We start from the raw sequence: 22492 nt of genomic DNA, 5'->3' as shown, positions 1-22492 counted from the left end.
TCCCACTCCGCGCGCGCTGGGGGGTGCTCTCTGCGGCTGCGCGCCTCTCGAAGCGTCGGAGCAACGGCCGGCGCCCCCTTCCCACGCTGGACGCTCGTTCGCCCGCCCAGACCCGTCTACTCATCACGCGCGCCGCGGTCGTGGAGGTTCGCTGGCGCGCGCTCTATTGCCAGCTGGGGAACGCACCCGGTAGGGCTCCCAGGCCGCAGCAGGGGGTCGTGCCCCCCCACCCCCACCCGGGAAAGCAGGGTGGGGACATGGGCTCGGGCCTTGTCTTCCCCGGCGGGGCTCCGCTCCAGTGAATCTGGTCTGTGCGCGGCGCCGCAACGTGGGAACCTTTCCAATCGGCTTCGCCCTCGTGAAGGGGGCCCGGAGGGTCGTGTGCGCGGGGGAGCGGCCAGGGGCCCTGGGCGGGTGGCTCTGCCCTGCCGATGCGCGTCTGCGGGGCCTTCTCAGCAAACTCCTGTTCCCCAGACCGCCTCCAGTCCGTTCATAGCAACAATGCACCAGCCGCAGTCACTGGTCACCTGTCTCCCAGCAGCCTCCCCCCACCCTCCAGGGTCATCATCCTGGTTCATAACAAATCAGATCAACCAGCGGTTTCCAACCCTGTGTCCTTTGTAGACCCCTAAAACATTTCAAATAGAGGAGTGGACCCCTTTGGAAATGTTAGGCATAGTCTGTGGACACCTCTTTCCTTCCCTGCCCCCCCCCCCCCCCCCCAGGGTCCACAGATTGAAAACCATTGATCTAAACCCAGGGTGCCCAAGCTGGATAGTGCTACATCTGTTGAAAATCAAAACACAAATACACACAACCATAGTTTTGCTTGCATTTGCATCTTCCTGGAAAGAGTTGTTTTTTGTCTCCATTCACAAGTATTAAAAACTGACAGATGATCATTTTTACCTTCATTCTTTATTTATAGGAAGAGAACAATCCTAAATTACCTTTTAACACACCACAGATTGCACTGTGAACACTCTTGGCCTGAATAAAACGTTCACAAGGTCTTTTACATTGTTATGATGCTTAAGTATTTGGAAGGCAGCTATTATCCTTGTATCTACGTAACAAATATTCTTTACACTTGATATTTTTTTGCTTTCCAATTTGACCCTCAATTTCAACTGGATCTAAAGGGCCAGGGCTTACTAAAAGATTTAGAAAAACCTGATATTTTGCAGATGGTAGCAAAAAGCTAAATGTATTTTGAGTTCTAAAATGAAAGTGTGTTCAAACTATTATTTTTTTCTGCAACCTTTTATTCCTTCCAAAGCGTTGGGAATCATATACTAAACAGACGGTGATTTCAGAACTGTACCTACAATAAGCAATATTTGGTCAATGTTCACACACAAATTCCAGAACAAGGATTATGATTGTTATAGTCATATCATTATTATATCGTATAACAGTATTGTAATAGTAGTAATATATCTTATCCTGATCATACAAAACTTATATACATGCTTAAAACTTAGCTTAGTTAGTTCAAACTAGAATATTTAAATATATAAAAAAAAAAGAAAGCTGACATGAGGCTGTAGGAAAACAAAAACTGTGCATTCTGAGTCAATATATTTTTAATCTCATGAGTGGCATAGATGAGACATATGGCCATAAATGAAGCCCTTTATGCTGTACTTGTCTCATACCTAACTGTTCTTTTGTTGAAGAAATGGTTTAAACAAGAAAATCAAGCATCCCAAAACTAAAGTGTGCAAACCATGCCAAGAATTTAAATATATTTGAAGAGTGGGTTGCAGAATCCTTTGAGGTGAGAGGAAAGTATAGAATTTTCAGGAGGTAAGTGTGTTCAGATGTGCATTCTGTGGAGGTACATTGTGACAAAACACTGATATATGCCAGTGTGTCAGAAAGTAAGATCTGAACTTAACAGGGAGCATACCTAAGGGGCGTCTGTGCAAGAGACTAGAAGGAAGGAATAGTCTGTGATGTTTCTCATCTCCCTTGTGTCAAGAAACGAGTTTTCCTTCCTGCATTTGTGTGACTTGCCTTTAGATAAGGTCTGTTTTCTTCTTCTTAAATGGATCATACACAGAAATTATTTAAATTCTAAGTCGCTTCTAGAATCCACATTGAATTCAGTGAAGTGTGTATTTAGGACAGAAAATAGCTAATTGGGACTATTTGAGAAGAACTAATAGAATTTAGCACTATAAGGAAAACTGTAGTGATCATGTACTATTGTAACTGGAGATCAGTGAATATTTCCTACAGCTAAACCATGTTAAGCAACTGCTGCTTCATGGAAATTACATTTTGAAACAAATGGAGCAGAATTATACTCTGTGTTTTGGATACATACAGGCAGGTGTAAGAGAGGTATTTACCTAATAGGAGTGGTCCCTTGTACAGCTTCCCTGTATATATTTTAATAAATTCTCTCTGAACTGGTAAGTTATGTATATCTAATTGTGCATTCCGTCTGAAGTTCTATAAAACTAATCGACAATGAGCCATGTTTAAGAGAGTTTGTTGTTTCCTTAAATGTAATTTAGTTAGAAAGATTGTTAAAAATGTTCAAAACAAATGAAATGATAATAAAAACATAAGAATGGCCATACTGAGTCAGACCAAAGGTCCATCCAGTCCAGTATCCTGTCTGCCGACAGTGGCCAATGCCAGGTGCCCCAGAGGGAATGAACCTAACAGGTAATGATCAAGTGATCTCTCTCCTGCCATCCATCTCCACCCTCTGACAAACAGAGGCTAGGGACACCATTCCTTACTCATTCTGGCTAATAGCTATTAATGGATTTAACCTCCATGAATTCATCTAGTTCTCTTTTAAACCCTGCTATAGTCCTAGCCTTCACAACCTCCTCAGGCAAGGAGTTCCACAGGTTGACTGTGCGCTGTGTGAAGAAGAATTTCCTTTTATTTGTTTTAAACCTGCTGCCCATTAATTTCATTTGGTGGCCCCTAGTTCTTATATTATGGGAACAAGAAAATAACTTTTCCTTATTCACTTTCTCCACACCACTCACAATTTTATATACCTCTACCATATCCTCCCTTAGTCTCCTCTTTTCCAAGCTGAAAAGTCCTAGCCTCTTTAATCTCTCCTCATATGGGACCTGTTCCAAACACCTAATCATCTTAGTTGCCCTTCTCTGAACCTTTTCTAATACCAGTATATCGTTTTTGAGATTAAGAGACCACATCTGTACGCAGTGTTCAAGATGTGGGTGTACCATAGATTTACATAAGGGCAATAAGATATTCTCCGTCTTATTATCTATGCCATTTTTAATGATTCTGAACATCCCGTTTGCTTTTTTGACTGTTGCTGCACACTGCGTGGAGGTGTTCAGAGAACTATCCACAATGACTCCAAGATCTCTTTCCTGATTAGTTGTAGCTAAATTAGCCCCCATCATATTGTATGTATAGTTGGGTTTATTTTTCCCAATGTGCATTACTTTATATTTATCCACATTAAATTTCATTTGCCATTTTGTTGCCCAATCACTTAGTTTTGTGAGATCTTTTTGAAATACTTCACAGTCTGCTTTGGTCTTAGCTATCTTGAGCAGTTTAGTATCATCTACAAACTTTGCCACCTCACTGTTTTCCCCTTTCTGGAGATCATTTATGAATAAGTTGACTAGGATTGGTCCTAGGACTGACCCTTGGGGAACACCACTAGTTACCCCTCTCCATTCTGAAAATTTACCATTTATTCCTACCCTTTGTTCCGTGTCTTTTAACCAGTTCTCAGTCCATGAAAGGATCTTCCCTCTTATCCAATGACAACTTAATTTACATAAGAGCCTTTTGTGAGGGACCTTGTCAAAGGCTTTCTGGAAATCTAAGTACATTATGTCCACTGAATCCCCCTTGTCCACATGTTTGTTGACCCCTTCAAAGAACTCTAATAGATTAGTAAGACATGATTTCCCTTTACAGAAACCATGTTGACTTTTGCCCAACAATTTATGTTTTTCTATGTGTCTGACAATTTTATTCTTTACTATTGTTTCAACTTTAATTTGCCCGGTACTGATGTTAGACTTACTGATCTGTAATTGACGGGATCACCTCTAGAGCCCTTTTTAAATATTGGCATTACATTATCTATCTTCCAGTCATTGGGTACAGAAGCTGATTTAAAGGACAGGTTACAAATCATAGCTAATAGTTCTGCAATTTCATATTTGAGTTCTTTCAGAACTCTTAGGTGAATGCCATCTGGTCCCGGTGACTTGTTACGGTTAAGTTTATCAGTTCATTCCAAAACCTCATCTAATGACACTTCAATCTGTGACAATTCCTCCAATTTCTCTTGCTTTATTCAAATCATACTATACTGGCATATAATATTGATGATTTAGTGCATGAAAGTGCATGCCCACTTCATTTTCTGATTAAAATACATCAGACGTGTGCATGCTCTTTGTCAGTCACGCAGCATTAACGAAGATTTTTATGGATATAACCTACCAATTTGTTTTGATTGTGTTCATGACTTCTATTCACCTAGCCACAGAAGAACAAGCTTTTATTCACAAGAATTCTTGCTGGAAGCAAAATCTTTCAAATCCTAGTGTGAATAAAAATCTGTTTATGAGAGCATTTCTATTGGGACTACTCTTGTGGTCATTTTGCAAAGCTGTTTTAATTACTCCCACATTAGTCTGATACTTACAAATATTCACAGATAATTTGTGAACGGAAAAAGGAATTCCAGTTGATAAAGCTTAGGCCATCTGATCAAGGAGCAGACACAACAGCATGTGACTTACGTGACTAGCTCATAAAGTATGAATAGTAAATATTCATTGAAACCAGCTCAAAAACTCTATGATCAATGTTCATGCACAAAATATTGAACACTTGTAAAAAATGAGCAAATTAGTATTTATTATTAGTAATACTGCAGTGCCTATAGGCCCCAACTCAGATTAGGACCCCTGGTTCTAGGCATTGTTCACACAGTGAGAGAAAGTTTGTGCCTTGAAGAGCTTGCAGTCTAAATAGGCAAGATGGACAAAGGGGTGAGAAGGGAATGGACACAAATGACCTTTTCCAAAGTTATCTAGCAGACTAGTTATCTAGTTATTGTGGCAGAACTGTGAATCCTGACTCCTAGCCTAGTGTCTTGTCAACTAGATAACACTGTCTTTAATACGATGCACAACCTCTTCACAGAGCAGTCACCAAAAAAAAAAAAAAAAAAGGATGAATTTCTTGGCTAAACTATTTGCAACAAACTATTTGATATGGTCTAGTTAGTAATTCTTAAAATATTTTTTAGTTTAAATCAGGAATCACTGTTTAGTGTCTGTTTTCCTTTACATTTTTCAGGAGCTGTGAATGGACTCTGAATATCTCAAGAGATGCCTAGGAATATGCTTGGCAAAGGGACTTGCCGAAGTGGTAGAGCATCGGCCCATAGACCCAATAGAGTACCTGGCATACTGGATTTACAAATACAGGAGAAATTTAGATGAAGAACAAGAGGTGGATCTCTCTGCATTTAAAATGATTACTGTTACTCTTTCACAAACTTTAATGACAATATAGCCAATATTAGTTAATCTTTTTTCTGATTTGTCAATATCATGCAATGACAGAGGAAGCAGGAGAGGGCTGAACTGGAGCAAGAGCGTGAGGAGGCCCTGAAAGAACTGGAAATGTTAGAAAAAATGAAGGAGGAAGAACTCACGATCCAGCAGAAACTTGCAGAGGAGCAGCAGGTATGGCATAATATAGTCAATAATAAAAGTAATTAAAATTTCTAGCAGATAATACTGTGGCATTGACACCTCATAATTAAGGCTATGTTTTAATCACTGGTATTTTTAGTAAAAGTCATGGACAGTAAACAAAAATTCATGTCCCGTGACCTGACCATGACTTGTACTATATACCCCTGACTAAATATTGGGTGCTTGGTGGGTGGGGGGGGGCAGATGGGAAGAGGGTAGCCCAGCAGTGCCATGGGGCTCTGGGGTGGGGGGTGGCCCAAGGGGCAGCGCAGGTGCTCTGGGATGGGGTGCAGTCCGGGACCCTCGCTAGTGCTGGATGGGGGAGGAGGTTTGGTGGGGCTGGTAGGCTCCCTACCTGGTTCTGCGTGGCTCCCTGAAAGCGGCGACATGTCCCTTGGCTCCTAGGCAGAAGCGTGGCTAGGGGGCTCTGCACACTGTCTGCATCCTGAGTGCTGGCTCTGCAGCGCCCATTGGCTGTGAACTGCAGCCTGTGGGAGCTGCGGGGGTGGTGTCTGCAGGCAGAGGCAGTGCGTAGACCTATCTGGCCACGCCTCCGCCAAGGAGCCGAAGGAGGGACATGTTGCTGCTTCCAGGGAGTCCCCCGAGGTAAGAGCTGCCCAGAGCCCTCACCCCTTCCTGCACGCCAGCCCTGGAGCCCCGCCCACACCCAAACTCCTGCTGTTTCGGGGGTGGGGGAGTGTAGTGACCTGAGACTGCTCCAGCAGCAGCCGGTGTGGCTGACCCCCAAGCCAGTCGCTCCAGCCTCTGCAGAATTCACAGAGGTCTCTGAAAGTCACACAGTCCGTGACTTCCGTGACCTCCACGACAGACTCGCAGCCTTATTCATAACACTGGAACCAACCTAGGTATGTATTTTATGGTGACGTACTGCATATGTCCATATAATGGTGTTACAATAATGCAGTATAAAAGCACTATAATGTGATTTGCATAGTGTCTATGTGTCAAATAATAAGTGACATGACCATCCAGAACATGGAAGTGGTTAAGTAGGGAAACTGACTTTGCAGTATGATATCCTTAAATAATGCAGAACCGAGAGGCAAAGAATACCCAATTTAAGGCTTCTCTGAGCATCAGTAACTTACAAGTAGTCTGTCGGGTGCTGGAGTTCATTATGTATAGTTGCCTGTCAGTTAAGGCTGTCAATTAATCGCAGTTAACTCACACAACTAACTAAAAAATATTAATTGTGATTAAAAAAATTAAACATGATTAATCGCAATTTTAATTGCACTGTTAATAATAGAATACCAATTGAAATTTATTAAATATTTTGGGTGTTTTTCTACATTTTCAAATATATTGATTTCAATTACAACAAAGAATACAAAGTGTACAGTGCTCATTTTATATTATTTTTTATTACAAATATTTGCACTGTAAAAATGATAAAATAAATAGTATTTTTCAGTTCACCTCATACAAGTACTGTAGTGCAATCTCTTTATCATGAACGTGCAACTTACAAATGTAGATTTTTTTTTCTTACATAACTGCACTCAAAAACAAAGCTATGTGAAACTTTAGAGCCTACAAGTCCTCTCAGTCCTACTTCTTCTTCAGCCAACCACTAGGACAAACAAGTTTGTTTACATTTACAGGAGATGCTGCTGCCTGCTTCTTATTTACAGTGTCACCTGAAAGTGAGAACTAGCGTTTGCCTGGCACTTTTGTAGCCAGATTTGCAAGGTATTTACGTGCCAGATATGCTAAACATTCGTATGCCCCTTCTTGCTTTGGCCACCATTCTAGAGGACATACTTCCATGCTGATGATTCTTGTTAAAAAAAATAGTGAGTTAATTAAATTTGTGACTGAATTCTTTGGGGGAGAATTGTATGTCTCCTGCTCTGTGTTTTACCCACAATCTGCCATATATTTCATGTTATAGCAGTCTCAGATGATGACTCAGCACATGTTTGTTTTAGGAGCACTTTCACTGTAGATCTGACAAAGTGCAAAGAAGGTACCAATGTGAGATATCTAAAGATAGCTACAGCACTTGACCCAAGGTTTAAGAATCTGAAGTGCCTTCCCAGATCTGACAGGGACCAGGTGTGGAAGACGCTTTCAGAAGTCTTAAAAGAGCAGCACTCCGATGCGGAAACTACAGAACCCAAACCACCAAAAAAGAAAATTAACCTTCTGCTGGTGGCATCTGACTCAGACAATGAAAATGAACATGCGTCAGTCCGCATTGCTTTGGATCATTAGTGAGCAGAAGCCGACATCAACATGGATGCATGTCCTTTGGAATGGTGGTCGAAGCATGAAGAGACATATGAATCTTTCCCACATCTGGAACGTAAATATCTTGTGACGCCGGGTACAACAGTGCCATGTGAATGCCTGTTCTCACTTACAGGTGACAGTGTAAATAAGAAGCGGGTGGAATTATCTCCTGCAAATGTAATCAAACTTGTTTGTCTGAGCGATTGGCTGAACAAGAAGTAGGACTGAGTGGACTTTCTAGGCTCTGAAGTTTTACATTGTCTTATTTTTGAGTGCAGTTATTTTTTGTATGTAATTCTACATTGGTAAGTTCAACTTTTGTGATAAAGAGATTGCAGTACAGTACTTGTATGAGGTGAATTGAAAAATAAAATGTTTTTGTTTTTTACAGAGCAAATATTTATAATAAAAAATAAATATAAAATGAGCACTGTACACATTGTATTCTGTGTTGTAATTAAAATCAATATATTTGAAAATGTGGGAAACATCCAAAAATATTTAAATAAATGGTATTTTATTATTAACACCGCGATTAATCACAATTAATTGTTTTAATCACTTGACAGCCCTACTGTCCATGCACATGCTAGGTGTACTCAGTAGATCTGGACTACTCCCTGTGTAGTGGCAGACAATCAACAGATCTGTAATTTATACACACATACAACTTTATAAGTGGTTGCCATTATATGGTTATGGAGCACATCCACTGTGGTTCCCTGATCCGTGACTAAGCCTCGTATCCTATGTGGAGTTTAGAGCTGAGAAATTTTTTTTTTTTTTTTTGCAAATATTTGTTTGAATTGGACGTTGAATTTTGATTTGATCATGTATGCATTTTTGTCATGTTTGCTTTCAACAAAAATTATGTGAGCATTTGAGCCTTACTGTTACGAGTGTTCATCATGCAAAGTGAATGTTTCAATATTTGTAAAATGCATGTTTCGGATGTATATTTGAATATAAATTTCATAATTTATACTGTGTTGGTTAGTTACATATAAAGGCAGCTTCAAGCAAATCTAGGGAACCACTGCACAATTATTTGACTGGGCTCCACTTGCATGTCTGCAATTTAATGTGTAACCTTCTCCATGTTATTTGGCCCAACTGCTCTGTTCTAACACTGCATATGGGAAGGGGAGGTAATAGGGAATGTATCCAGAAATTGTGTGTTTGTGGAAAAAGTCGGGATTAGCGGATGGAGGTTTCCTGTTAAATAAAAGGAGGGAAAATCTGTGGTCTGGGATAGCATGGGCTAAGGATATGTCCTGATTCTTCATGAGGCTCAATTTATCATCACAGTAGAGTTATTTCAGCATAAAACCATTTGTTATGTGACATTATATAGAACTGAAACATGAGAAGTAAAGACTACACCCACATTGCTAGCTGGCCTTGGTAGAGCAGACCCCTGCCCCCCATGACCCAAAGCCACCTGTGTGAACAAGCAGTGTCTGAAATGGCCCTGTTTGTATATCACATGGTACTGTTGCCATTCCCAGATTGGGATTTCTTACATAATTAACCATAAAAGTGTAATCTAAGCATATGACAATCAAATACACAATTTTAAACTCATGCTGCTCTCATTAGTTTAGCTGTATAAGTTATAGCATGAGTTGCATATTGTATATTCTTTTATACTTTTAAATTCTCAATTTAACAGTTTGAAAACCGAATTATTTGCTGAAGAATTTCATGAAGCATTTCAAATAATTAATACATATGAGAATATGATGTTATACCTGCAGGTGGCTCACAAAGAAAGAAAAGGCTAAATTAGTTAAATAAGTTATTTGTTAAGAATTTTCCCCTCAGCTCTGCCACAGTAAATTCACATTTTTCAAGGGACTGGTTGTGAGTGGGTCACTATTTTGAACGACTAGCTCTGGGCACATACATGTGCTCTGTATGAATGCATATGGCCAAAGGGCATTTGAATGCTACTTTTGGACTTAGTGGTCATGTTTGTTAATATATTTTCACAAAATATTACAGCAAATAAAACAAGGTTTTTGCTGTACTATTTGATTCTCCATAAGTGTTAATGAATAAAACATTACATATACTTAAATTATGCAATTTCTGATATATGATGGCAGCAAAGACCTTAGGCCCAGATTTTTAAAGGTATGTAGACGTTCATGTGTTCAGCATTGCAACAGCTAACTGATTTAGGAGCCTAAATCTCATTTTCAAGACAGATTAGGCATTTAGGAACCTAAACCCCATAGACTGTCCATGAGATTTTGGCTCCTATGTGCTTAAATCCCTTTTGAAATGAGATTTAGCCACCTAAATCAGTTAGACATTGCAACGCTGAATGCAGTAGCACCTAAAACACCTTTAAAATCTGGGTCTTAAATTCTTATGAGTTCTAGTTGTCTTCAAATGAACATTAGATTTGACCTTTAATGAGAGTGTGTGAGGGAGGTATGGAAGGTTAAGGTCTTCAATTGTCTATTCCATTTTCCCTTTGACAATCAAAAGACCTTGCTCTCCATTCTGGTCCACAACTGATAAGATTGTTGAGTCACCTGATATTTCAGCAAATCTAAACTTCTTATTATTTCAGTTATTGTAGGTTTATGTTTTCAAGCATAAAATACATTGTAAATGATGAAGAAAAAGTATGCAGTGTTGTTGTAGCCGTGTCAGTTGCACACGAGGGTGGGTGAGGTAATATGTTTCACTGAACTGACTTATGGTGGTGAGAGAGACACGGTTTTGGCTTACATAGAGCTCCTCTTCAGGTCTGGGAAACTTACTCAGAATGTCACAGCTAAATGCAAGATGGATAAGTCCCTTCATTTTCAATTTAAACCGATTTTTACTTAAAAAATCTCGGGTTTTACAAAAAGTAGTATTCTTTTTTTCTGTATCATTCAAACATACAAAAAAACCCGTGTTTTATTAGGAAAATACAGTACATTGCATGAGATATATGTATTATGATAATACATTAGTTTGTGTGTATACGGAAAGCTGCCTGTTGAACTAAGGCTATATATTAGTCTAGAAAATACACACAATAAACAAACAGGCACGCACGCAAGCTCTGAAGTGCATGCACATCTAAATGTCCTGATGAATCTCACATCCACCGTGTACACATTTCAAGCTGTTAGCAGATAACGGTTTAAAGATGGGAAAAAAATGAAAATGAGAATATGTTTCATAATTCTTAGGAAGTATTCAAAAGTAAGGAAGTATTCAAAAGTTTTAAAAAAGCAAAAACGTGAGAAAAGGATGAAGTTGAGTGTATGTGCTGCAAATGGTGTGGCATCATAGCCGACACTCAGGCCAACCGGACTAAAGAACATTTGGAGAGCAAATGACACTTAAGACTAAAACAAGAAGGTGAAAACAGAAACAAGCAAACATTGGAATCAGCATTCATCTGGGCACGGCAAGAGTGAGATCAAAATGATCTAATAAGTAATTTATACATGCCATCTGCTTTACAGTGCAGCCGCTAAGCCTTGCTGATGGTCCTTTGGAGGATTTTATATGAAATTTCTGTCCAACAGCAAAATCTTCGCCAAATTCAATCAATATGATGAAGAAATATTTGGAGGAGAATGATGTTGCTCTGACCAACAAAATTAAAGAGAGGTTGATTGGAAATACAGTTAGTTCTTTGATTTTTGATGACTCGTCAGATGTTCTCGACCGCCCAATCCTGGTGATTTTGTTTTCATTTTTCATTTTGTTTTGGAGAAGCCTACACTCATTTTGGCAGATATGGAGTTTGTAAAGTCAGCAGTCAAACAGTCGCAGCTTGTGTCAGTAAAACTTTAAATGAATATGCACTTTTATGGAAGGATTTGAGCTACAGTGAATTCTGACTCGGCTTCTTACTGTGCGAAGTTCACATAAGATGTAAAGCTGAATGAAAAACCTAAATTGCTTTGTCTTACCCAGCTCACCTGCTGCATGTTACTATCTCTCTTGCAACAGAGGTTCCCAGAATGGCCGATTTAAAAAATTTCATAATAGATGCTGGTGCAGTTTTCAAGCATTCAAATAAAAATCTTCTATGATGTTTGCAAAGAGATCGCACTTGAATGCAGCATTTCAGTTCAAGTTGTACCAACAAGATGGTTTAGTCTGTATTTGGCTGCACTGAGTGTTCAGAATGCAATAGGTGTATTAATGCAACTTTTACATCACAAAGAGTTCAACAGTGGAAAAGCCATAAAGCTGAAATCTCAAGCAACTATGTAAGAAATTAGGCAAAGCCTTTTGTCATAAATATAAAGGGAAGGGTAAACCCCTTTGAAATTCCTCCTGGCCAGGGGAAAGCTCCTCTCACCTGTAAAGGGTTAAGAAGCTAAAAGTAACCTTGCTGGCACCTGACCAAAATGACCAATGAGGAGACAAGATACTTTCAAAAGCTGGGAGGAGGGAGAGAAACAAAGGGTCTGTGTGTCTGTCTATAGGCTGTCTTTGTCGGGGATAGACCAGGAATGGAGTCTTAGAACTTTTAGTAAGTAATCTAGCCAGGTATGTGTTAGATTATGATTTCTTTAAATGGCTGAGAAAAGAATTGTGCTGAATAGAATAACTATTTCTGTCTGTGTATCTTTTTTGTAACTTAAGGTTTTGCCTAGAGGGGTTCTCTATGTTTTTGAATCTAATTACCCTGCAAGATATCTACCATCCTGATTTTACAGGGGGGATTTCTTCATTTCTATTTACTTCTATTTTTATTAAAAGTCTTCTTGTAAGAAACTGAATGCTTTTTCATTGTTCTCAGATCCAAGGGTTTGGGTCTGTGGTCACCTATGCAAATTGGTGAGGCTTTTTATCCAACATTTCCCAGGAAAGGGGGGGTGCAAGTGTTGGGAGGATTGTTCATTGTTCTTAAGATCCAAGGGTCTGGGTCTGTAGTCACCTTGGCAAATTGGTGAGGCTTTTTACCAAACCTTGTCCAGGAAGTGGGGTGCAAGGTTTTGGGAAGTATTTTGGGGGGAAGGATGCGTCCAAACAGCTCTTCCCCAGTAACCAGTATTAGTTTGGTGGTGGTAGCGGCCAGTCCAAGGACAACGGGTGGAATATTTTGTACCTTGGGGAAGTTTTGACCTAAGCTGTTAAAGATAAGCTTAGGAGGTTTTTCATGCAGGTCCCCACATCTGTACCCTAGAGTTCAGAGTGGGGGAGGAACCTTGAAACGTTTGCACAAAACTCAAATTCCTGACTGAAACACTTCAGCCACTACATGAAGCACAGAAGAAATTGGAATCGAGTTCTTTAACAGATGTTGCATTTTCTAATACAGAGGTGTTTGGCATTCTGGTTAACAATCTCTCAGCAGAACTTTCTCACAAAAGCACATCTGGGGAGATACCAGAATTTTTTTTTTTTCATATCTGTGTTGCCAGTCACTGAGAAGGACCACCTTGCAAAAGCCTTCAAAAGTTTTTATGAAGAGCTGTCAAAGAAGTGGGAAGCTACTGATGCTCGCAATATGTCCCCTACAGCTTTTCAGAGAGACTCATCATTCTGGAAAGTCATTGTGCTGTTTGACCCTCATCGTAAAGGGTGGCCTCAGCTGATAAATTTAAAGAGTATGCTTGTATAATCTCCCCTTTTGTGGCTTCTAAAGAAGAAAGTACAAAACTAGAAAGTGAATTCTGTGCCTATATGGCAATGCCTTCCCCAGACAACCATGCCATCATGGTTGAATTCCTCTTGAATACTGGGAAATCCACCACACTGACTGTCCAACTTTGAGCCGTGCTCTCTCTCGCATCCTCAGTGTCCCACCTGTCTCGGTTGATATAGAGAGAGTATTTTTGAAATTCAGCTACATCCAAGACTGTAGGAAAATGGGCCTGGGCAAAGACTGCTTAAAAATATTGCTGTAAGCCTACGCTACGCAGGACTTTTGGAAATTACACTGAAGGACCTCACAATGAGTGTTTATAAATATTTTAAAATATTGGGCCCAATTACTAAATGTAAATATTTATAGACTAATTGTTCTAAGTCTACAACAGTAAGCTGCTTCTTCCTATGAAAAGCTTTATTTGGGGATTAGCGATATATTGTTTTCTTGAACTCAGAGGTGGCATTGTGTTTTGAGTTCTGTTTTAGTTCTGCAGTAAACCACATTGATTTCCATTCATGAACGCATTAATCTATTGAATGCTTTTCCTCCCTATCCTTCCGTCCACTAAAATAAATCCCACTATTTACCCAGAAAAATTAGTAAAAGTTTTTGCACTGATTTTCAGCTGTTTTTGTTGTTACAGTAATAAACACCGATAAATTCCCGGGAAAAAATAAATAAAATAAAAACTGAAAACGAAGGACTGTAAGGATGGGACAGATTGTTTAGCATAAGTAGTTAACACATACTTCAAGGGACCATTCAAGGTAAATGAACCTTTACCGGTGGTCCGTTAACATCCCTCCAACCATGGGGAGAAAATGAACGTGGGGGGTTGCTAGTGGGTGATTGTTGCAATGAGCCATAAATCTAGTGTCTCTATTCAGTCCATGATTTTTAGTGTCTAGTAAAGTTATGAATTTAAGCTTCCTTGAAATATGTTAACTACTTATGCTAAACAATCTGTTCCATCTTGTATTTTGTTGTAACACTATGAGTAATTCCCAGACCTGAAGAAGAGCTGTGTAAGCTCGAAAGCTTGTCTCTTTCACCAACAGAAGTTGGTCCAATAAAATATATTACCTCATCCATCTTGTCCCTCGGAAAAAAAGTACATACAAACTCCTCACTTAAAGTCATCCTGGTTAAAGTTGTTTCATTGTGTTGCTGATCAATTACGCAATGCTCCCTTATAGAGTTGTTTCGCAGCCGCCTGCTTTGTCCACTGCTTGCAGGAAGAGCAGCTCGTTGCAGCTAGCTGGTGGGGGCTTGGAACTAGGGTTGACCAGCAACCCCCCATCAGCTCCCCGCTCCCCTAAGTTCCCTGTGCCGCAGCCACCCAGCAGGCTATCAATTGCCAGCAGTTCAGCTGTCCCTCCCCCCACTGCCACATGCTGCTCCTGCCCTCTGCCTTGGAGCTGCTCCCGGGAGCCTCCTGCTTGCTGTGCAGGGAGGGAGGAAGAGGGGGGCTAATGTCAGGGTGTCCTCCTGCTCCTGCCCCTCCTGCTTACCCCTTCTCAATATAGAGCAGGGTGGGGACAGGACAGGGCTCAGGAGGGAGAGAGCTTGAGGCCGCAGCTGCTGTCTCAACTTCCTGATATACTTAAATAGGCAGTGTACTTAGAGTGGCATCAGCATACTTAAAGGGGCAATGTGCATCTCTCTCTCTCTCCCACACACAGGGTGTGTGTCTCTATCTCCCATGCTGTCTTCCCTCCCTCCATTCGTGCTGCCTTGTTGAGTGTGAGGCTACATTAACAACAATGTGTTAACCTTTGAGGGCTCAGCCAAGTGCTAGTTCATCATTTAGCAGTAAGGGATTCCCTGGGAAATATCACACCCTCTTCCACCTTCTGACTCCACCACCTCAATCAAGCTTCACAATCATCATTGCTGTGTACAGTATTAAATTGTTTGTTTAAAACTGATACTCTCTGTGCGTGTGTGTGTGTATATATATATACACACACACATAATATAGTTTTCTGTCTGGTGAAAAAAATTTCCCTGGAACCTAACCCCCCCATTTACATTTATTCGTATGGAGAAATTGGATTCATTTAACATCGTTTTGCTTAAAGTCTCATTTTTCAGGAACATAACTACAACATTAAGTGAGGAGTTACTGTATATAAAACCTCTGCTTTGTAAACTTTAACACCAACATAGGTCATCCTACTGTAGTTTGACTTTTTTTCTCAATTTGTCCATGTTATATTGCTTCCATAAAATGACTGCAGGCTCAGCTGGAACAAGAACGTGAGGACGCTCAGCTGGAAGTAGAAAGGGTAGAGAAAAAGAAAGCAGAAGAGCTGTCCTTGCAGCAAAAAGCTGAAGAGGTCTGACAAAGTTCCGTTAATAATAATAGTAATAATAATAATAATTAGATAATGTCACAGATCACCAACTAGCTTTTCCAAGATCTATGCTTAGATGTCAAACATCCTCCCTGATCAGTGCAGGAATTGTGTATGTTTACTTTTAGTCTATGGACATTTGACCAAACTGTCAAAGTCTGTGAAAGAACATTTCTGGGATGCATGTCTAGCCCTCCAGCTTCATTTCAAACTTCCCGAGTTAGACACTGGGCTGGACTATCAGTCTCTTCGGTATATTTTTCGTAACCAAGTATAAATGGTTTCAGAGTGCAGCTTAGTATACATTTGTTTGCTTAGTGGTGCTGCAGTCTTCCTTAGTTATGGTTATGAGAGTGTTTTTGTTTAAATGGGAACACAAGTGAATGTTATTTGTAAATGCAAACACACCTAAGATTTGTCTACACTAACAGTTTTGTTGCTTTAGCTTTGTGTACCTAACACAGTAAACCTTCCTACTCTGAATACACTTATGCTAGTATAAAAGTGTTTATACCAATATAGCTTATTCTGGTTTGTGAAGCAAAATAAGTTATACCGTCATAAGGGATCTTTCTGTTGGTATACCTTTGTCTACATACGGCTTTTACAGGTATGTCATAAAAAAAAATCACACCCCAACTGGCATGACTATACTGATAAAACTTTTAAGTATAGACCAGCCTCTAGTATATGGGGTTCATCACAATCTAAAGGAGAACACTTTTTTCAGATCATTTTGTCAAAATATTGACAATGTATCACTATCTAAATATCAAACTTTATACTACATGAAAACCTAAAATTGTTTAAACTCCTCTAATAATAACTAATATTAGCCCTAACAGTAATACATAGACCTTTTTCACACTTAATTTATTTATGCCAGGGCTTTGTTTCCATAAATCTCTACTCTATGGCATCTGTTTATTTTCATTAGTTTAGTGCATACTAAGGTTCTTTGACATATATTCAGAGTTCTTAAATACATTTGTGACAAAATTAACAGAATTACTAATGACTCACAGGAAGCTTTGTAATTCAATTGTAGGAACTGGAGGATAAATCAAGGACATTAGCTGAGCTTACAGATAAATATGGAGCCCCTAATTTGACCCGAGTTGAGGAGATAGATGAGAGCGGGCAATCTGATGTAAGTACCAGGGGAAAAAAAAGTCTAAGTAATCCCTGCATAGAGATTTTTCTGTCCCCACTGATGCCTATACAGTTAAGGCTGTGTTAGCACTTCCATTATGGCCTAAAAGAGAGTATTTGGGCCGTATTTTCCAGACCTCCTGAAGAGAGCTTGATCCCCAGTGCATGTTAGAGCAGCCTTTGGAATGCGCTCTCTGGTTGTTGGCTGCCACTGGCCCCCACAGGCCATTCCCACAGCCAAGGATGAGTTGATTATAGGAACTCTCTGGCCCTGCTTCATTTTCCCCCAGCTGTGCCCCTGTTTCAGCAGTTGAGGAAACGGTGATGGAGCCAATGTGGTAAAGGAAATCCTTAAATTTCAAACTTTGTACATTCAACATTTTTTTCCAAATGAAAGTTTCAATATTCCCAGGGGAGCAGCTGCCTCCCCTTGCCTCTCTGATCATATGGCTATGATAAGTGCTAATTTAATCAGCTGGAGGTGAATCTTGAGAGTAATTAGAGGCTCTTTCTTTTCCTGGTGTGCTAAAGCACACGGTTCTCACAATACTCCTTGCATCTGTCACTACAGGGAAGTGAGAGAACATGAATCAAATTTTGACTTGTGCAAGTCATCGCAGTGTGTATAACAATATCTCTTGGGCCAGCCACTAGTAGTCAAATGTATCCAGTTACATATGTCTTTTGATGGTCAAAAGAATGTGTTAGATCCCACTTTTCAATTCAACATTTTTGAAATAAGAAGTCTTTAAGTAACCGAATATATTTTGTTTTAATTGATTGTTTAAGTCAAGATACTGGTAAAGACTGTTTGTAGTTCCAGTATGCTGTTGCCAGATTTTTTTTTCTTTGAATTACATTAAGTTGTCTTGCCCATCTTATTTTATTGTCAGTAATGTAATTTCAGCTTTGACTTTACATTGTGTGAGGAATTTTTGTTAACATGTTTTTCATGTAATAACAGCCTGTTATTTTACAAATGTTTTACAGGTGGCTCTTATTTTTAATGTAGCTAAGAATACATTTGAAGTCAGGTTTTCACAGTTAAGCTCATGTAATCATATGCATGCAACTGCAGGCATATTTAGTGTGTAGTTATTACTGCATTTGCACATGCACACTGGGTAATCAGATATACAAATGAGTAATAATTATATGTGTAGCCATATACCTATGTCATTACCCAGTGTTAGGCATATAAATTAGGTTCACAGTTGTGTAAGCATTAGTCTGGTGATGACACATTCTTTTTGCATTCTGGAAAGATATTGTCAGTGAGTTTACTTAAAAATTGTGGGACCAGATCAATATTCTTACAGTATTGTACACACTTGCACCCTTCAGTGCCCTTTGTTAGCTTGGGATAATTGTCTCTATACAGTCTGTCTTGTTGATGGTAGAGGTGAATAAAAACTAAAGTGTTATTTCACTGAATAGGAGAATGCATAGTCTTGCTGAAGGTTGTCTAAACACTGTTTCTGTTTGCTTTGGTTTGTAGCACTTTTTATCAATTTCTGTTAATATTGGTGAGTAATTCTTTTTTCTTTCTTTCTTTCGCTATTAGGCTGCAATGAATATCACGGCTGAATCAGAGGAAGAAAACCCAACTGATACAAAAGTTGATTCCTGAAGTTTAGTGACTTACTGTAATTGTGTATTTAATATATGGAATGAATTTATCAGTGATACCTGGGGGTTTGAGAGTTAGATAAAATGTTTTAAGGCAGCTAATTTAAGGCAAATATCATAAAAATAAAAATCATTCAAATTCTGGGAAAAACTGATTTGACTTGCTACTGATTACTAATTCATTAGTGTTCTGTGCATCAGGTTGTAAATACTGTACCTAGATTCAGTGGAACCAGGAGAGACAATTAATCTCTTCTACAGATGATACACTGAATTCCATGTAGTTCACTAGATAAGATACTTTCAGAGAAGTATCCCAAATCCTAATATCCTGACTGGCCTTCATGAATATTAAATATTAAAGCTCTAGAAGTAACCTTAGGGATTCATCCTGATGTCATTGTCCAAAAATTCTCCTCTTCTCATTTATTAGATCGGTTACCGCTTCCATCCAGAACTAGTTGCATTTCATTAGTGGAAGAAGTGATTCCTGTACGTACACTGTTTATAATAAAGGTCTTGATCTGAGTTCTCTAGGATCAATAGGATTACTCATGTATTGAAAATTTTACACATGCTTAAGTGCTTTGCTGTATGTGGGCTACAATGCTCAGTACCTTGCAGGATAGAGTCCAAAATGCTTTCAAATGAAAGGTGTTATCTGATGAATTCTTGTTAGTAATGGGCAAACCTCAAAAGGTTTTGAAGTTCACTTCAAATAGGCATCAGATAATCATCATATCTGAATTTAGCCTGATTTCCTGACCAAAGAGATTTCCTTTTTCTTGTGAGATTTCCAAAATTCTCTGGTTTTCTCCTGGGCAAAAATTCCACAATTACGGTATTTTTTTCTTTATTTCATTACGTATGTTCCCAATTGAACCCAGGAAGAGCAGATATGTCTATTTATAAAAAACACAAACTATAAAACCTTTAAAAAATCCAAATTTGTTTTGAGTTTGAGCTGGATATTGATTGTTCAAGTTTTATTCAAATGGCTTCTTCTGTTCTTAATCAGATTACTTTTAACAAGGAAATGATGGTGCTTTGTTGCTGATTGTCAAGAGTGTTAACTTGCCTGCTCTAAATAGACACTTGTCTGGAAAAGACATCAGAATTCAGAAACTGGATGACTCTTGGTTATAAAATAAAAAGGTTTCTTTCCACCTCAGTGTCTTGTAGCAGTACATATTAGTTGAGCAGTCAACATTCAGTTAAGATCAATAATATATAATAAAATATTACTCCATTACAAATTCAGTATATGTTTTTTTAATTGATATTTTTGTGTTTTGGGATGAAAGAGAGATTTTGGGATATCTTAGCAGTTTGATAATTAATCTATGCTAAAGCTAGTTCTAGGATTTCTTCTACCCTTTATAAGTTAGAAAATATGTAGACTCTACAGGCAGAGGTCAGTCATGCAATAAATACTTTCCTGTCCTAGTTTAACTTGCTCTGTTCATGTGGCAAAGCTGCCACTGAGCAGAAATGTGTCAAAATGTTGTGCTTTTAACACCATTGATTCATAATGAAATTCTCCAAGAAAATCTTTGCTCTTTCTGCACTCTCTACTATTGATTCCTCACTTCAGTGCATTAGTGTCTTTGGGTCAATCCCTTAAAGTCAACAGAAAGATTCTCAGTGACTTTGAATCATGCTTTAATTTCATGCTGGAAAGTGGCATAGGACTGATAGGTTAAATGCATCTTTGCAAAGTGCTAAAAATGCTGCATTGTAGCAACAAGTAAAAAATATGTAAAATAGCCTTGGATTTCTGTTGGCAAATAAATATTGAAAACCCAAAACTATACTATTGCCCATGCATGTTGATAGTTTTATGCTGTTTATTGGCATCTGCCTGTTTTAGAAAGAACTTTTCTATAAAAACACAACAGTAGAGCATCAATAGTCTGGGACGCATTCCTACAAACTTTGATTCATGCAGCTATCCTTAATTATGTAAATAGTCGCATAAAAGTAAATGGAACTATTTGTGTGAATAAGTATTTAGAGGTTTGGATTCCCGTGTTGCAGTGTATAAATTTATTCTGAATTGATGCATATTTGTGTAATTTTAATGGCAGCTGTGTCTCCATGTCCTATCCCTTATTCAGCTTTGAAAATCTCAGCCTTGATATGTAATTGGGAAATACAGCTAAAACACAAGACTGTGGCCCTTAACATGCTGGTTAATAATTTGAGCCATTAATTCCCTATCACACCAATAGAAACACAGTACCTACTTGCTATTTCATTCACTCCCATTCTGATCACTTGGTTTGAAATGAACTGTTGATCTTGTTATACATATGTCCACCAGGGTGCATATTATATCTTGGCATCACATGGCAGTATTTGTAATGTCCGTAACAATCCGTGAATACAACTTTTTTTCATAGTTTTTTTGTTTTGTTTAATAATTGTGGGTTTTCTTTGGATTCTTTCTGCTTAGACCAAATTCTGAATGAGCCCTCTTATTAAGTAGCATCTTTCTATAGGCAGTGATTTATTTTCCAGCGCTACCTGCTTAGAAGTAATTAAAGTGGATCAAATAGAGGGCCAGATTCTGACACCTTTACACCCTGCAGTTCCTGAATACTGCTGCAATAGCCTAGAGGGCTCATAAAGGGTCTCAAATGGCTCATGGGGGAATCTGCCCCTCCCTTCAGGACTAGACCAGAGCTGACGTTTGTGGCCCTTCACAGAGACATTCCTGCGTGAGGACAGGGGAGAGAGAGGGAGCGGCCACAGCTTAACACTACTCTGGGGTGCAGAGTAGTCCACAGGTGGTCTGGGCAGGGCTTTTGCAAATTACAGAAGGGACCACTCCTGTCCCCAGCAAGTCCTGGAATCCAGGGGTGCAAAGGTGGCTTAAAATCACCTTTGCCCTCCCCTCTTCCTGGCTGTGTGCCTTTGAAGCCCAAGGAGTGGCATTTGTGTTGTTCTTAATACACACTATTTGGTTTGAGAAATTTTAATCCAATTAAATAGAGGATGAAATGTGATCATTGATTGAATAAAATGGAAGGCACTGTATTGAGAACTGCAATCAATAAGTGAAACTTAAGCTGCAGTATGATTTAGCATTAAAATATATTTGTGGGGAAAGGTAGAATTTGGGAGCAGGTGTTAGAAAATGTTGAGGAAAATATACTGCCAAAATATCAACAGAAGAATCATTAACGTGTTCTCTTTTCCTTTCCTCAGAGTGCCTGCAGGTTTATTTAGGTTAAAATGAAACCCCATATAGAGACCATCCAAAGAATGTGCTGATAGTAGTGTGCCCCTCACAGCTGTTGCCATTCCTCCAGAGCTGAAGCAAGTGTAAGGAGGAAACCAGATATGAAGACCAGAATAAGGTCTAAATGAATCAGTTTAACTACCCAGACCTCCAAAAAAAGGAGGGAAGCTCAGTCGCACACAGTGTGAAATGCTTACCTTTCAGGAGAAAAGGAATATACAGATAAATAAGGGGAGACAGCTCATTGTTACTTCTTGTTAAAGGGCGGGAATACAAAGCTCACCTCTCCTCTCTACACAGAGGATATATTAACTTCTGAGGAGCCTGACCTTGCTCACACTGATGTCAAAGACAAAACCCCCATAGTCAAAAAGGGGAGCACCACCGGGCTCTGCCCATATGGCAAGCAGGTCTTCTGTCCCTCAAGAATAGTCCCTGTGTGCCTTTATAAATGTAGGTGCCTTGATTGACTCAGGCTACATGTGGGAAGAAACTC

The 22492-nt window shown here is 39.3% G+C and overlaps 1 protein-coding gene across 4 annotated transcripts; it reads left to right on the top strand.

Moving 5' to 3' along the window:
* Window positions 1–3: 3 nt before the first annotated feature.
* Window positions 4–19918, top strand: DYDC1 (DPY30 domain containing 1). Of its 4 annotated transcripts, XM_075130799.1 has the most exons (7): window positions 6–189; window positions 1680–1809; window positions 5335–5490; window positions 5604–5726; window positions 15855–15953; window positions 17020–17121; window positions 18688–19918. In XM_075130799.1, the coding sequence occupies exons 3-7, from the start codon at window positions 5344–5346 to the stop codon at window positions 18751–18753; spliced, it is 537 nt and encodes a 178-aa protein (XP_074986900.1). In that variant the 5' UTR covers window positions 6–189; window positions 1680–1809; window positions 5335–5343; the 3' UTR covers window positions 18754–19918. The 4 variants fall into 4 exon arrangements, with proteins under 4 accessions (XP_074986901.1, XP_074986900.1, XP_048713556.2 ...); XM_048857599.2 differs by lacking the exon at window positions 1680–1809 and having other exon boundaries at window positions 7–189; XM_075130800.1 differs by lacking the exons at window positions 1680–1809; window positions 15855–15953 and having other exon boundaries at window positions 4–189.
* The last annotated feature ends 2574 nt before the right edge of the window (window positions 19919–22492 follow it).

The sequence above is a fragment of the Caretta caretta genome, chromosome 7, assembly GCF_965140235.1.
Source record: "Caretta caretta isolate rCarCar2 chromosome 7, rCarCar1.hap1, whole genome shotgun sequence".
Classification (NCBI taxonomy): domain Eukaryota; kingdom Metazoa; phylum Chordata; order Testudines; family Cheloniidae; genus Caretta; species Caretta caretta.
This window is presented reverse-complemented; position numbering and strand designations above follow the sequence as displayed.

Bases quoted from the DNA above. Each gene is read 5' to 3' on its own strand.
- DYDC1 (XM_075130799.1), top strand. From the start codon at position 5,344: ATGGACTCTGAATATCTCAAGAGATGCCTAGGAATATGCTTGGCAAAG. The intron at 15,954-17,019 runs GTCTGACAAAGT...ATTCAATTGTAG, and splicing joins TGCAGCAAAAAGCTGAAGAG to GAACTGGAGGATAAATCAAG. The intron at 17,122-18,687 runs GTAAGTACCAGG...TTTCGCTATTAG, and splicing joins ATGAGAGCGGGCAATCTGAT to GCTGCAATGAATATCACGGC.